Source organism: Aspergillus melleus, assembly GCF_016097325.1.
Source record: "Aspergillus melleus strain CBS 546.65 chromosome Unknown contig3, whole genome shotgun sequence".
Taxonomy (NCBI): Eukaryota; Fungi; Ascomycota; class Eurotiomycetes; order Eurotiales; family Aspergillaceae; genus Aspergillus; species Aspergillus melleus.
In genome coordinates, this window is record NW_025763372.1 from 1887371 (window position 1) to 1901261 (window position 13891).

General features: G+C 54.0%; 5 protein-coding genes across 5 annotated transcripts; 2 read left to right on the top strand and 3 right to left on the bottom strand.

The window, feature by feature from the left end:
* Window positions 1–1236: 1236 nt before the first annotated feature.
* LDX57_005693 (uncharacterized protein) lies at window positions 1237–2284 on the bottom strand (the record flags this gene model as incomplete). Its single annotated transcript, XM_046087378.1, has 2 exons — window positions 1237–1943; window positions 2026–2284. 2 exons carry the CDS (start codon window positions 2282–2284, stop codon window positions 1237–1239), a joined length of 966 nt encoding a protein of 321 aa, XP_045943345.1.
* A 1164-nt stretch (window positions 2285–3448) lies between these two features.
* Window positions 3449–7030, top strand: ctpA (Cu(2+)-transporting P-type ATPase CCC2; the record flags this gene model as incomplete). The annotated part of the gene is made up of 1 exon (XM_046087379.1): window positions 3449–7030. The coding sequence occupies one exon, from the start codon at window positions 3449–3451 to the stop codon at window positions 7028–7030; it is 3582 nt and encodes a 1193-aa protein (XP_045943346.1).
* Window positions 7031–7805: 775 nt separating this feature from the next.
* Window positions 7806–9287, bottom strand: LDX57_005695 (uncharacterized protein; the record flags this gene model as incomplete). Its single annotated transcript, XM_046087380.1, has 5 exons — window positions 7806–8266; window positions 8334–8964; window positions 9024–9072; window positions 9161–9206; window positions 9278–9287. 5 exons carry the CDS (start codon window positions 9285–9287, stop codon window positions 7806–7808), a joined length of 1197 nt encoding a protein of 398 aa, XP_045943347.1.
* Window positions 9288–9537: 250 nt separating this feature from the next.
* LDX57_005696 (phosphoribosylaminoimidazole carboxylase ADE2) lies at window positions 9538–11524 on the top strand (the record flags this gene model as incomplete). Its single annotated transcript, XM_046087381.1, has 4 exons — window positions 9538–10003; window positions 10081–10178; window positions 10244–11201; window positions 11328–11524. 4 exons carry the CDS (start codon window positions 9538–9540, stop codon window positions 11522–11524), a joined length of 1719 nt encoding a protein of 572 aa, XP_045943348.1.
* Window positions 11525–12105: 581 nt separating this feature from the next.
* Window positions 12106–13890, bottom strand: LDX57_005697 (uncharacterized protein; the record flags this gene model as incomplete). Its single annotated transcript, XM_046087382.1, has 3 exons — window positions 12106–13570; window positions 13624–13754; window positions 13813–13890. The coding sequence occupies 3 exons, from the start codon at window positions 13888–13890 to the stop codon at window positions 12106–12108; spliced, it is 1674 nt and encodes a 557-aa protein (XP_045943349.1).
* Between the last annotated feature and the right edge of the window lies 1 nt (window position 13891).

Here is a 13891-nt window from a genome sequence, read left to right on the forward strand (position 1 = left end):
CGCACGGAGGAACCGAGTATTGTCTTTGCTTTAGCGAGCAGTTAATTTTGCACTAAGCGACTTTGCATTGCAATATTTCAAATCTTTTCCTAACGCGAACATGCGTGTCCTATATAATCAGGCATGTCTTTTGCAACTCTCGTGATCCAACTTATGACAGGTACATTCAGTCCAGTTCCCTGGCAGTTTCTCTTTTCTCACCCCGCGGGCTTGTCAATCTTGGATCTTTTTGTTGTCATTTGTTCACTTCTCTTCTTGACAATACCCCCCTTTGGCCGCTCAACTTGCGTGTATGTTAAATGACATTTTCTTTCCCCCTCTTTGGCGGGCTCGTTTGTTTTGGTGTTATGGAAATCGTGTTTACCATAATTTTATATTGAACTTTCACAATTATATATTGCATCGATCACAACTCTAACTGTAATCTACTATGCTGCAACTGCATATCATTGGGATGCAACAACTTCGCAAGCTTCACTCTGATAAAAATTCAGTCTCTGGGTGGCCGTCCCGTTGTTTCGACCTTCCTGTTCAAGGGTAAAGTCTCCGAGACTCCCCATGGTCCTCTCGCATCCGAAGATGCTCTCTGGAATAATATGGGCCGTGGATTGAAAGAGACGATTTCCGAGGCTGTACGAATACACCTTCGACGTTGCATGCCTTCCACTACGCCTTCCACTTGACCTCACTAATGTGAGTATCATGGTTGAGAACGGCTCTCTTACCGGCATCATCGATTGGGAAATGTCTGGATATATTGCAGCGTGGCAGGAATATGTGTGTACCTCGGTTGCTGAGCTCTGGGCAGTGAAAGGGCTATGAAGTTCCTGGAAAGCAAGAAGTGAGGCCTGTTAGTGCTCGGTAACTTTCATAGTGCTAGGCCGCTGAGCAGCGCATCTCTTGCAATTGTCTTTTTAGTTAGGGTTATTGTGGCGCTTTTGTCTGTGACTCTGTACTCCGCATGTCTCGGTGCAATAGCAAATGTACCCAACGGCGTTTACAGCAAATTTCACCTGAGATCTCGCAATGACTTCAGATATTAGTAGGTAGCTGGCCTACAATAGCTAGCTACTCTTGAACCCCTAATTGAACACACAAAAAGAGTTGTGATTTAAGGTAAGATAAAAGTTGGTTACATTAGCCATGCTTCGTTATGCTAGAACCGTAGCCAGGGACCCTGGCAAACTACGAGCCCTAAGTTTCAAACATCAAGAACAAATAAAAAGGGCCACCGTTTTATGACTTCTTGCCCAGCACTCGCTTGACATGACGAGACCAACCACCTCCGGGTCCAGCCCGCGAGGATCCCAAGCCCTCATCGATATCCATCCTTGAGCCGGGATGCGCCTCAACACCGCCTTCCAACCCATTGTCCCAATATCCATCGTCGTCATCGAGGTCATCCGCGCTGTACTCCCGCTTACTACCGCTATAGCCCCCCGGCCCGCCTCTCACTTTCTTGGAGCCAGGAAGCCGAGCGGCCTCGAAGCCAGCCAAGTCGGCGCTGATAGCGGGCCAGTTAGCCAGGGTCTTTTCGAACAGCTCGTTGTCGTCGCGTTCCTTGGCGCGGCGCTTCGCCGAGTTGGTCCGGATCTTGGTGATTTCCGCCTCGATGTCGGTGATCACGTCGCCGCAGCGGGTTTCCCAGTCTGTCAGGAAGGAGATCATGGATGGTAGGGACTGCGGTTTCACGTCCCGCAGGGGAGCCACGGCAGTGACGTTGACGGACGGCGGGCTGGTGGCGGGGGAGAGACGGGCGGTGATGAGCGAGGCGTAGATGGCGGCGGTGACGAGGGACTCGAGATCGGCGGCGGCCGAGATGGATAGCGAGTCCATGAGCGTGTCGTAGGTGAGGGGTTTGATGGATGCGGAGAGGGACAGGAGGGAAAGCAGGCGGAGCTTCAGGGCTTGTTCATCCGATAACGGGGGGAGATTTGGCGTCGCTGGAGAGCGGAAGGAGAAGACGTTAGTTTCAACGATTGTTTCTAGGCTGGCTAGGCGATGGACTGGATATAGGATGCTCACTTTGATATTCTTGCCATGTACCCCACGCAAAGATCTCGAGAAGGGTCAGGTACCCGTGAAACTCTTCGGGAACATCCTGGGATCGAAGGCCCTGCACTGCGGGAGTCTCTAATAGCTCGGCGAAGACGTAGGTGTTAGGACTGGAGGTGGCATTTGTGATAAGATTGGCGACGAATCGAGGTGACGAGGCGCTGTTGGAGTTGGCGAGATGGATGAAAGGTTGAAGGGCCTCTATAGCCCGAGTATGTACCTGATCCATTTTGGAGGGGAGGAAAACCGGATTTGGCGATGGGATGGGATGATGTTAAAGCTTGACAAGCTTTGTGGATACTGTAGCAATGGATTACTGGGGATGGAGGGCCGGTGTTTGGTTCATGCTGTTGAAATGATAACAAGAACTAAAGTAACCGGTCGCAATGACATCTGCCTCGCACGGGGACTGTTTGCCTGAGATGCAAACCACGGCCATTCCGCCGCACGTGACCGTAGACCGGAGCGGCGATTAGGTAATAAAGGGAGCATCGTCGTTTTACATTGCGACACGTCCGACCAAGAGATGAGGAACCTCATTCTAGTTGAAACATGTCAACCCAGACCCAGCCAATCCTCGGGACCCTCGCTCATTTCATTTTCTTCCAGAACGCTGCACTAACCGAGGGGCCAGGGCCCTTTCTGCAACTCTTGCTGAGACAAGTACCTCCGCGGTACACCGTAAAGGACCTCAATAGCAAAGGAACAAAGAAATACCTCAATGAATAACTGCAGGTCACAGGACCGCCGTAGTCCGTAAGCAAGGGAAGAAATCAATCATCCCTCAACCTTTCCACACCTCCTTGCAGTCCCCGACGACGATCACCCATCACTCCTCAGATCATTGATCAATCAATAATGATAATCCCACCGGATCTGCTTACGCTCCGGAGCTGACTGGCGTGAAAAATAAAATAGGCGCCAGCTGCTTTCTGTCTTCCCCACTCTGGGCACAACCCAGAATGACAGTCCCATAACTGTCTGCGACAGTAGCAGCAACATCCTTGGCACGATTAATTTATAATCGGGCCATTTCCTTCTTTCAACTAGTCGAGCTAGTTTTGCATTCCCTTATTAACACCAACGTCTCCGGATTGTCCTTATTATGGCTGCTGTTCCCTGTCCAAGACCGGTCCTTCAGTTCTTGCATGAACCCCGTTAACTGATCGACCCGCCCGATCTTCCGGCCACATCCGCATCAACGCAGAGTTACATCTTCCCCCCTGCCTAGTGACGTGCTTCACTCGCCCTCTTACGCCTGATAAACCGCCTGTTCGATCCGGCCCCCTCCCGTCCCCCTTTCTTTTCGACTGAGAAATCGCTCTTATGCAATAGTCCGACTGGTTTTCGGCCTTTTTTCGCCGGGTTCTCTTCCAGCTAGTTAGGCGTAAAAATGGCGGCGTCTTCCTCCGCTCCGCTACGCGCCGGTCTCGATGGCCCATCCACCGGACGATCACCCGCCCACATGGCGACCACCACGGTCAATGTGGATGGGATGACATGCGGCGCATGTACGTCCGCCGTGGAGGGTGCTTTCAAGGGCGTTGACGGAGCTGGAGATGTCTCCGTGAGTCTGATGATGGGCAGGGCTGTCGTACACCACGATCCGACGTTACTTCCTGCGGAAAAAGTCGCCGAGATGATCGAGGACAGCGGGTTCGACGCGACAATTCTCTCCACGGACAGCCCCTCGCTACGAACGGGGAACGAGAAGGAGGCTCAGGGTAACCAGTCACAAATTTCCACCACTACGCTGGCGATTGAGGGAATGACTTGCGGCGCTTGCACCTCGGCCGTGGAAGGAGGATTGAACGAGCTATCGGGGATCCGGTCAATTAATGTCTCGTTGCTCTCGGAGCGCGCGGTTGTGGAATACGATGCTACCGCCATTACACCGGATCAAATTGCAGAAACCATCGAGGATCGTGGCTTTGGCGCGAAGGTGCTGGAAACCTCGACGCTTCAGGCCGGTCCTCGCGCCTCTCAGGATCTTACGGAACCAAAGTCACATCTGATGGTCACAACCATCTCAATTGACGGCATGACCTGTGGCGCATGCACAGCAAGTGTACAGAATGCCGTGGATGGTCAGGATGGCCTGGTTCAATTTAATATCAGTCTGCTTGCCGAACGCGCCGTTATTACCCACGACCCTACGGTTCTTCCTCCGAAGCGGATCGTCGACTTGATAGAAGATGGCGGTTTTGATGCTGCTGTACTCTCTTCCGAAGCTCAAGTACCCGTTTCGAGCGCCGCAAGTAGAGTTACGCTCACTCTTCATGGGTTGCGCGATGCGTCCTCGGCGAACGAATTAGAAGATACCCTTCTCAAAAAGCCCGGAATAACCTCAGCATCGATTGATATAGGTGCCTCGCTCGCTCACATTTCTTACGTCCCCTCTGTCATTGGAATTCGCTCCGTCGTGGAGACCATCGAGGCGGAGGGATACAATGCCTTGCTAGCTGACTCGGATGATACCAATGCGCAATTACAGTCGCTTTCTAAAACCAAAGAGGTTCAGGAGTGGAAGCGGGCATTCTTGTTTTCGGTGTCTTTTGCAGTCCCTGTCTTTGTCATCAATATGATGCTGCCCATGTACTTGCCGTCTCTCGACTTTGGGAGCTTTCAGTTGCTTCCTGGTATTTATCTTGGGGACGTCGCTTGTCTTTTGCTCACCATCCCAGTCCAATTCGGCATCGGAAAGCGGTTTTACGTTACGAGCTTCAAGTCATTAAGGCACCGTTCTCCAACAATGGATGTTCTGGTTATGCTGGGCACGTCTGCAGCATTCTTCTACAGCGTTTTCACGATGGTTGTCGCCATTTTTTCCGCAGCTCACAGACGCCCCAGCACTGTCTTTGACACTAGCACAATGCTGATCACCTTCATCACGCTTGGTCGCTGGCTGGAAAACAGGGCCAAGGGCCAGACGTCAACCGCCTTGTCGCGGTTGATGTCACTGGCTCCATCCATGACCACCATTTACGACGACCCGATTGCCGCAGAAAAGATGGCCGAGGAATGGGAAACTCCTGAAGTCGGCTCAAAGGAACCTAGGACATCGTCTTCCGGCGAGAGGTCAGGTCCCGTTATCAAAGCCATCTCGACGGAACTCATCGAGGTAGGCGACGTCGTTGTTCTTCATCCAGGCGACAAGGTTTCCGCGGATGGGATCGTTATTCGGGGAGAAAGCTATGTCGACGAAAGTATGATCACTGGCGAGGCTTTACCTATTCACAAGACTAAAGGCAGCCTTGTCATCGCGGGTACTGTCAATGGAACCAGCTCGATTGACTTCAAGGTGACGCGGGCGGGCAAAGACACGCAGTTAAGTCAGATTGTCAAACTGGTCCAGGATGCGCAAACGACCAGGGCTCCCATTCAGCGTATGGCCGATATTGTAGCCGGGTATTTCGTCCCCGCGATCATCAGTCTTGGTTTGATTACGTTCTTTGGCTGGATGCTTATGAGTCACTTGCTTCCTAACCCGCCCAAAATCTTCATGTCCGAGCAGAGTGGCGGCAAGGTAATGGTTTGTTTGAAACTTTGCATCTCCGTCATTGTCTTCGCCTGCCCGTGTGCTTTGGGTCTCAGCACCCCGACCGCCGTCATGGTTGGCACGGGCGTTGGGGCTCAGCAAGGCATTCTCGTCAAGGGCGGCGCTGTTCTGGAAGGCGCCACGAAGATCAATCATGTCGTCTTTGACAAGACGGGGACCCTAACCACCGGAAAGATGAGCGTTGCTGATGCTAAGATTGAGCCCCAATGGGCAGCAAATGATTGGCGCCGTCGACTCTGGTGGTTGATAGTCGGTCTTGCAGAGATGAGCAGTGAACATCCGATTGGTAAAGCGATTGTCAACGCCGCCAAAACCGAATCTGGTCAACCTGGTGAAGGCGGCTTACCCGGGAGCTTGGGTGATTTCGATGCCTGCGTGGGCAAAGGTATCTCTGCTTTGGTGGAGCCTACTTCCAGTGCCGAGCGCGTTCGATATCGTGTCTTGATTGGAAACGCGACCTTCCTCCGGTCGAGGGATATCCCACTGCCCGAATCGGTCGACGCCGAAGATTCGGAGGCCGTCAAGGACAAATCTAACGTGCCTGCTGGTATCACTCACATCCATGTTGCCATCGATGGCCAATTCGCCGGCACCATCTTGCTACGGGACACTTTGAAGGTGACCGCAGTCGCTGCCGTCGCAGCGTTGAATCGCATGGGCATTGCCACTTCCCTGATCACCGGAGACACTTACCCTACGGCCGTATCTATCGCCACGGCAGTCGGGATCCCCGTCGAGGCCGTCCACGCCTCCGTCTCCCCCTCCGACAAGCAGGCCATCGTTGCGTCCCTGCAGGACTCTGGTCTTCGCGTCGCCATGGTCGGTGACGGCATCAACGACTCGCCCGCCTTAGCCACGGCCTCCATCGGTATCGCCCTGTCATCCGGTACGGACGTCGCCATGGAAGCCGCCGACATCGTGCTCATGCAGCCTGACGACCTCCTCTCCGTGCCGGCCAGTCTAGCGCTTTCCCGGTCCGTGTTTAACCGCATCCGCCTCAACCTCATCTGGGCCTGTCTCTACAACGTCATCGGCATCCCTTTCGCCATGGGTCTCTTCCTCCCCTTCGGCGGTTTCATGTTGCCCCCGATGGCTGCCGGCGCCGCCATGGCAGCCTCCAGCGTGTCCGTCGTCGTGAGCAGCCTCCTCTTGAAGTTCTGGCGCCGGCCCCGATGGATGAACGCCGAACGACTCGAGAAGGAGATCGAGGCGAACAACACCAGTCTCCGCGGTTCCAAGAAGAGCTGGTGGAATGCCAACCTCTCCGTCACCGGCTCCGGTGCCGGCTCCGGTCCCGTCCGCTTTGCCCAAAACACAGGCCGCCAGCTCTGGTCCTTGGTTACGGGCAAGGGATCTCGCAAATCAGACACCGATGAGGGATACGTTCCGTTGCAGACTGTTGAGCCTGTGGCTTGAGACATACACATGGAGAATCACCACCATCTTTCTCTTTCTTTCCCCTTCATCTTTTCCTGGGCTTGGCTCATTGCAGTATATTACATCGACATATTTGCATGCAAAATGGATGATATATTGCACAAATTTACGAATTTCCTAATGATTATTGGACTTCCTGTTTCCGGGTGTTATGTGTATGTGTCTGTGATTTGGACATGTTGAGAAAATATTATTGTGATTTATTTGCATTGGATTGATACCTCCTTGTCGTTTTGACTAACTAAACTAACTACCTACTATCTACTGCCTGGTTAACTGAATGTTTCGGGAAATAAAGAAGATTCTTTTTTTTTTTTTTTTTGGCTCGAGTAGTAACCGCTCGACAGTCGCTTCTATAGAACTAACCAGATCAGAAGATTCCGCGTTGCGGACCATCCTATCCGGTGGCCCGCCTAGCTAAATCGCATATGCTTCATGGTAGATATTATAGGTGAAAGAGGTAATAAGAGAGAGATAAAGAACAGGAAATAGATCATCAGTCATCACTTGGATTAAGCGGGAATGAAGAGAATATAACTCATGTGTGGTGTTATATGTATGTCTCACATGAGTCGAGTCATTGCCGATCATCAATCATGATATAAAAAGAAAACAAGGAATCGCAAATCAACAACACAGGAACAGTTTAGTTTGAAATGGTCAAGTGCTCATCATCATCGTCTCTGGCTTGGTTTCCTGGGTCTGTGAATCTGAAAGAACCAACCCCCCCCCACCAAAACATAGGCATTGAAAACTACTGGTCTGACTTTTGGTTCTCAGCCGGCGCTGCCGGTTGTTCTCCTGCTCCCTGGATGTCTCCGAGGACTATGTCTCCGTCGCCGTCGGCATCCTCCTTGTCGGTCGCTTGTTTGGTGGTGTCGTTGTCCGGGACTGGTTGGCCGGACCGCTCTTGCTGGTCGTCGGACTGCTTGCTAGAGTTGTCTTCAGCGGCTGGAAGGGTCATTTTGACTCCCTTGCCATCCTGGAGACCCATATCCTCTACGCCTAGGACCCGTGGACCGCGCGCGTGCGGCACATCTTCCGAGGCGTCGGCCGGCGGAGACCCCGTGCCTTCCATGGCTTGGTTCTCTATTGTGGAGGGGACAGATTGAGGAGGGAGAGTAGTTTCTTGCGTCGTAACAGCCGAAGACTCCGACTCCGACTCTGGTTGGATAGGCTGCTCGGTTGGGGCAACTGCAAAGACCGATTCATCACCTAGGTCACTCATTAGTCGCAAGTCCTTAAGGTATATCCACTGGTCTGGCAGATAATCAATCGGTACCTTCGGTCTCGAGGGCCGCATCTTCCACTCCTGGCGATGCAGCATTACTCAACCACGGGATTGGTGTGAGTAGAGCGCCGCCCAAAGATTCATCACTCCCCAAGGAATGGTCTGGCAGCAGGAAGCTACTTTCTCCGCCATTCATCACGCCATTGGGCTGGCTTGTGGCTTCTTGCACCTGAAGCGGGAAAACATCGGCGCTACTGGTCACTGAGACGACGCGGTCGACAGCCCGGAGGTAAGCGGGGAGGGTTCGGTAATGCGCAGTGGGACGGAGGATCAGCTCTGCGAGTCTCTGGATCGTATGAGGGGGTTTGGAGGCGAACAGCGTCCGCAAGTTCGATCGAATGGAGTCTAGTAAGAGGAGGAGCGGGGCGGGCAGGGCTGCGTCTGTTGCCGGTTCGTCAGACGGTTCAGGCTGGGAGTCTGGCACCCGTTCGGTCGAAGACGAAAGCGATGATGCCGTGGGTAGAGGTCGCGGCGGAGTCTGGAAGTCGGCCGGGGTGGCGTTCTCTTTATTACTACTGCTGGTAGGAGGAATTGATTCTGACCCGGAGTCCCGGGGAAGTGGAGCAGCCGAGACTGTCGCATGGGGAGGGACTTGAGGCATGGGGAAGACATTGAAGACGATCTAGTCGGATTGTCAGCTGGCGCTAAGACAGGTAGGGTTCGATAAGGGCAATCGCGTACATGTTCCAATCGTTCTACCAACGGTTCAACCATTGAGTCCCATTTCTCCCTAATTGAAATTGGTCAGATTTCCCCGTCGCGTCCCGATCACGCCGCAGGTCAGACCCATTGGTCGGAGAGGGGAAGGTGTAGCATACAAGTCCATCAAGCCGCCATTGACGGCGGTCTCTAGGGTTTCTTCATCTAAAAGTGACGAACAGCCATTAGCTCGGGGATATTCAGAAAGTGTGGGGAAGTGCCGCGGCAGGACCAACCTAGAGACATTCTCCCGACGCGTTGAGGTGCAAAGAGGGAGGAGCCGAAGGGAAAGCTGAGGAAGGGAAATGCGGATCCTCCGAGCTGCTTATCGCGCGCGCACGTGACGGTTATCGGGCCGATTTTTCCAAGGCGGAGAAGAGGGGCATTTGCGCTCTCGTCCTCCTTGTGCCTCCTCCACTTCTCGTCACCCTCGTTGCCCCGCGCAATTGCGATTTCCCCGGACTATACTCGCTCGTCTCCCTCTTCCTCTGTCACGATGTGGAACTCCCCCAAGGTGGGCATCCTCGGAGGAGGCCAATTGGGCCGTATGCTGGTCGAATCGGCGAACCGACTCAACATCCAATGCAACGTCCTCGATGCGGAGAATTCCCCGGCCAAGCAGATCAGTGCCCACGACGGACATGTTACCGGTTCTTTTAAGGAGCACGAGTCCGTGAGGGAGCTGGCGAAGTCCTGCGACGTCGTGACCGCGGAAATTGAGCATGTCGACACCTACGCTCTGGAGGAGATTGCGTCGCAGGTGCGGGTGGAGCCCAGCTGGCAGGCCATTCGGACCATCCAGAACAAATTCAACCAGAAGGAACACCTGCGCAAGTATGGCATCCCCATGGCGGATCATCGCGAGCTGGTCAACAACACCCCTGAGGATCTAGCTGCCGTCGGTGAGCAGCTGGGGTACCCTCTCATGCTGAAGTCGAAGACTATGGCGTACGACGGACGTGGTGAGTCATATACACCCCATACACCTATGCAACCTCCCAAGTATTGGGACTTGCGACTAACAGGACCCGATTCCTAGGCAACTTCCGCGTCAACTCCAAAGCCGATATCCCCGAAGCGCTCGAAGCTCTCAAGGACCGTCCTCTATACGCCGAGAAATGGGCTCATTTCAAGATGGTTAGCCCACGCCCCTCCCTCTCCCTCTGTGACCGCAAACATCTAATTAAACCGTCCCACTATAGGAACTCGCCGTCATGGTCGTGAAGACGAAGGATGAAGTGCTCTCATACCCCACGGTCGAGACCGTCCAGGAGGACTCGATATGCAAGCTCGTGTACGCCCCCGCGCGCAACGTCTCGGACGCGATCAACCGCAAAGCGCAGGAGCTGGCGCGCCAGGCCGTCGCAGCCTTCGACGGCAAGGGTGTCTTCGGCGTCGAGATGTTCCTGCTCGACGATGAGAGCCTGCTCCTTTGCGAGATTGCCAGCCGCATCCACAACTCCGGCCACTACACCATCGAGGCCTGCCCCCTATCCCAATTTGATACCCACATCCGCGCCATCCTCGACCTCCCCATCCCCCCGCAGAGCCTCGAGCTCCGCCAGCCCTCCATCATGCTCAACATCATCGGCGGCGCCGCCCCGGACACCCACCTCCAGGTCGCCGAGGCCGCCCTCTCCATCCCCAACGCCAGCATCCACCTGTACAGCAAGGGCGCCGCCAAACCCGGCCGCAAGATGGGCCATGTGACCGTCACCGCCCCGTCCATGTACGAGGCCGAGACGCACATCCAACCGCTCATCGACGTCGTCGACAAGATCCGCGCCCAGCGCAGCGACGTCAAGACGCAGCCGCAGGCGTCCGGCCCGTCTAAGCCCGCCCCGACCGTCGCCGTCATGATGGGCTCCGACTCCGACCTCAAGACCTTGGTGCCCGGCCTCAAGCTGCTGCGCGACTACTTCGGCATCGAGCCCGCCGTCGACATCACCTCCGCCCACCGCACCCCGACCTTCATGGCCGAGTACTCCGCCAGTGCCGCCGCCCGCGGCATCAAGGTCATCATCGCCGCTGCCGGCGGCGCCGCCCATCTCCCCGGCATGGCCGCTGCGCATACCACTCTCCCGGTCATCGGAGTGCCGGTGAAGGGCAGCTCCTTGGACGGAGTGGACAGTCTGTACAGCATCGTCCAGATGCCTAGAGGTATAAATACCCCCTCTTCCCTTGTGCCTCTCTCCACCCCCTCCATTCTACCTTCCCCATCCACATTTACATTCAAAAGCCCTCCATCAACATACCAACAATCTAACCAAAAAAAAAAAAATACAGGCGTCCCCGTCGCAACCGTCGGCATCAACAACAGCATCAACGCCGCGCTCCTCGCCGCTCGCATCCTCGGCTCCTTCGACCCCGCCATCCAGCGCAAGGTGGAGGCCTACGCCGAGAACGCGCGCACGGAGAACATGGACCTGAAGGGGACTAAGATGCAGGAGCTGGGATGGGAGAAGTACTTCGAACAGATGTAGACTAGCATCTTGTCTTTCTTTTGGTCCGGAAGACGGATCTATACGAGAGAAGTTTTCTTTTTTCGAACAGAGTCGGTTTCGATTTAAATGAGGGATCACAAACGAGGAATGAAGGAATGAAAACAACTGAGATGTCTGGGTTATTTGGTTTAAAATAATTGTTTAGAGGGTGGCTTGGGCGGTCGTATATAGATGGAAAAATGGATTTCACGTGCTTACCTTGTTCGTATAGGCGGTTTGTTATACTGATAGATACTAATGCCCAGTGCGCAGCCAGTAGGTCAAAACAAATGGAAATTAGAGAGGCATATTATTTAGACACATTAATATGACAGTAGCCACAGGAATTATCGTCATACTGTTGTACTAGACAGTCTCGAGTCGAGTGAATTTGAATAAACACAGGACGAATTAAGACATTTGTACTGGAACACAAAAGCGCAAAGTTAAATGAAACAGGACCATACAAGACAGGATATCAAGTAAGCAAGAATAAGCATAAAATCCATCAAAACACCAACGTCGTGTGCGATCTTCTCGGTTTCCTTTTAGGAAGTCGTTCGGTTCAAGTTAGCCCTCCCTCACGCTGTCTGAGGGTTGAAAGCCGTCTCCGAGCCTGGGATAGTCGGTCCCTGCGATTGAGTGGTCTTCGAGGTATTAGCACCGTTGCTGAAGGCCTGGTCCATTTCGTCGGATAAGCCATGCGAGCCGATGTATCCTTTACTCGCGCCGTTGGCGGCACCGTTGGTCGCACGGTGGGCCGCACCGTTAGTGGCGCCGTGGGTGGCACCGTTGGTAGCGGTAGTACCGTTGGTGTGACCTGTGTCAGACAGTTGGGGTTGCGTCTTAGGATGAGGCTTGCGGGTGATGTCCGCCAGGCTAGGAATGTCCGTGGACTCGGAAGCTGAGCCGATGGTGAAGATGGGTGATTCCCAGCGATCACCCTTCTGGGCAAGTTCCTTGTATTCGGTAGCCTTGGACGAGATACCGCCCGGTAGGTGAATGTCAGGGAACAAGGAGTCGTGCATGGTGGTTGCCGTTTGAACCTTAGTATCGCGCTGGGCGGCCTGCTGGGCGGCCTGCTGGGCTTGACGCTTCTTCTGATCCATACGAGCCCGGACGGCATCCACGTACCGGCTATAGATGTTAGGAGCGTCGGCAGGATCGTTCAGGGCAGCTTCCTTGGCGCGCTCAACCTCGGTGTGGACCTCGTAAGCAAAGGCATCGCCGCGGGTGAAAGCGTCCCGGATCTGTTCCTCGAGAACCTTCTGTAGAACGGGGCGGACCGTGCGGAAGAGCATGGGTTTGAAGATGGTGAAGAGAGCCTTGTGCTTAGATTTCTTCAGCTTGATGTTCAGATCGGTAATCTTGACCGTCACCTTGTCCAGTTTAACAAAGTTTTGACGGTCAGATTTGTGAGCAGTGGAAGCAGCGATCTTGAAGCCAAAGCCTTCGCCGCCAAGGAAGATGTCCATAATACCGGTATCGGTGATGGAGGGGAAGCCCTGCTTCTTGTTGATGTGGTAGCTGACATCTCTCAGGTCAGCCTGGATGCCGGACACCGAGATCATAATCTTGTTGTCGTGCTTGTTGCTGATCTTCTTGCGGCCCCAGCGGAAGTAGTTGTCACTGCCGAACTCCACGACATTCGGCATCAGGTTGTCACTTTCGATCACCAAGTTCTCAACGACGACGTCGGCCATTGGGTCGGACACTTCGATACGGGGGATAGGCACGTATCGGACGTTCTCAAACGCTCCTGGAAGAATCACATCCCTGATATCCTTCAGCAAGTGGCTCTTGAAGGCGACATTTCCATTCGCATCGCGGCCAAGGTCCAGGAAAAGCTTGTCCATGGAATCAGCGAAAGCCTTGTTCTGTGGGTCCTTGGTGAATTCAACACCAATGAATTTGATCTCGTCGAGAACGCGGTTGGTATGGTCCCTGTATCGCTCACGCAGCAGGTACCGGCCATGATCGGCCAATTGGTCCCATTGTCGGTCGCAGTCATCCTGCATAACGTAGCCTTGCTCCTGGAGGGTTTTCCTACGCCTGTTAGACTTTTATCTGACGATGACCGGGGGTGGGTGGCTACTCACCGGAAAAAGGTGTCGATGTTTTTGAACCATCCCTTGAGTTCTGGATCCTTATCCGCATCCCGGTAGATGATCTCCAACGAGTCGAAGAAGTCATCGAGGGAAGTACTGTTGGCGAATCGTTCAATCAGAATCTACAAAATGTCAGTTTCACGGACTTTGTTCAACAACGAAGGAGGCAGCTGAACATACCCTGAGATTGGTCTCCATGGTCTGGACCTTCTCCCCGCCTCGAATGCCCTTAACAGCACCAGCACCCTGCTGTGACATG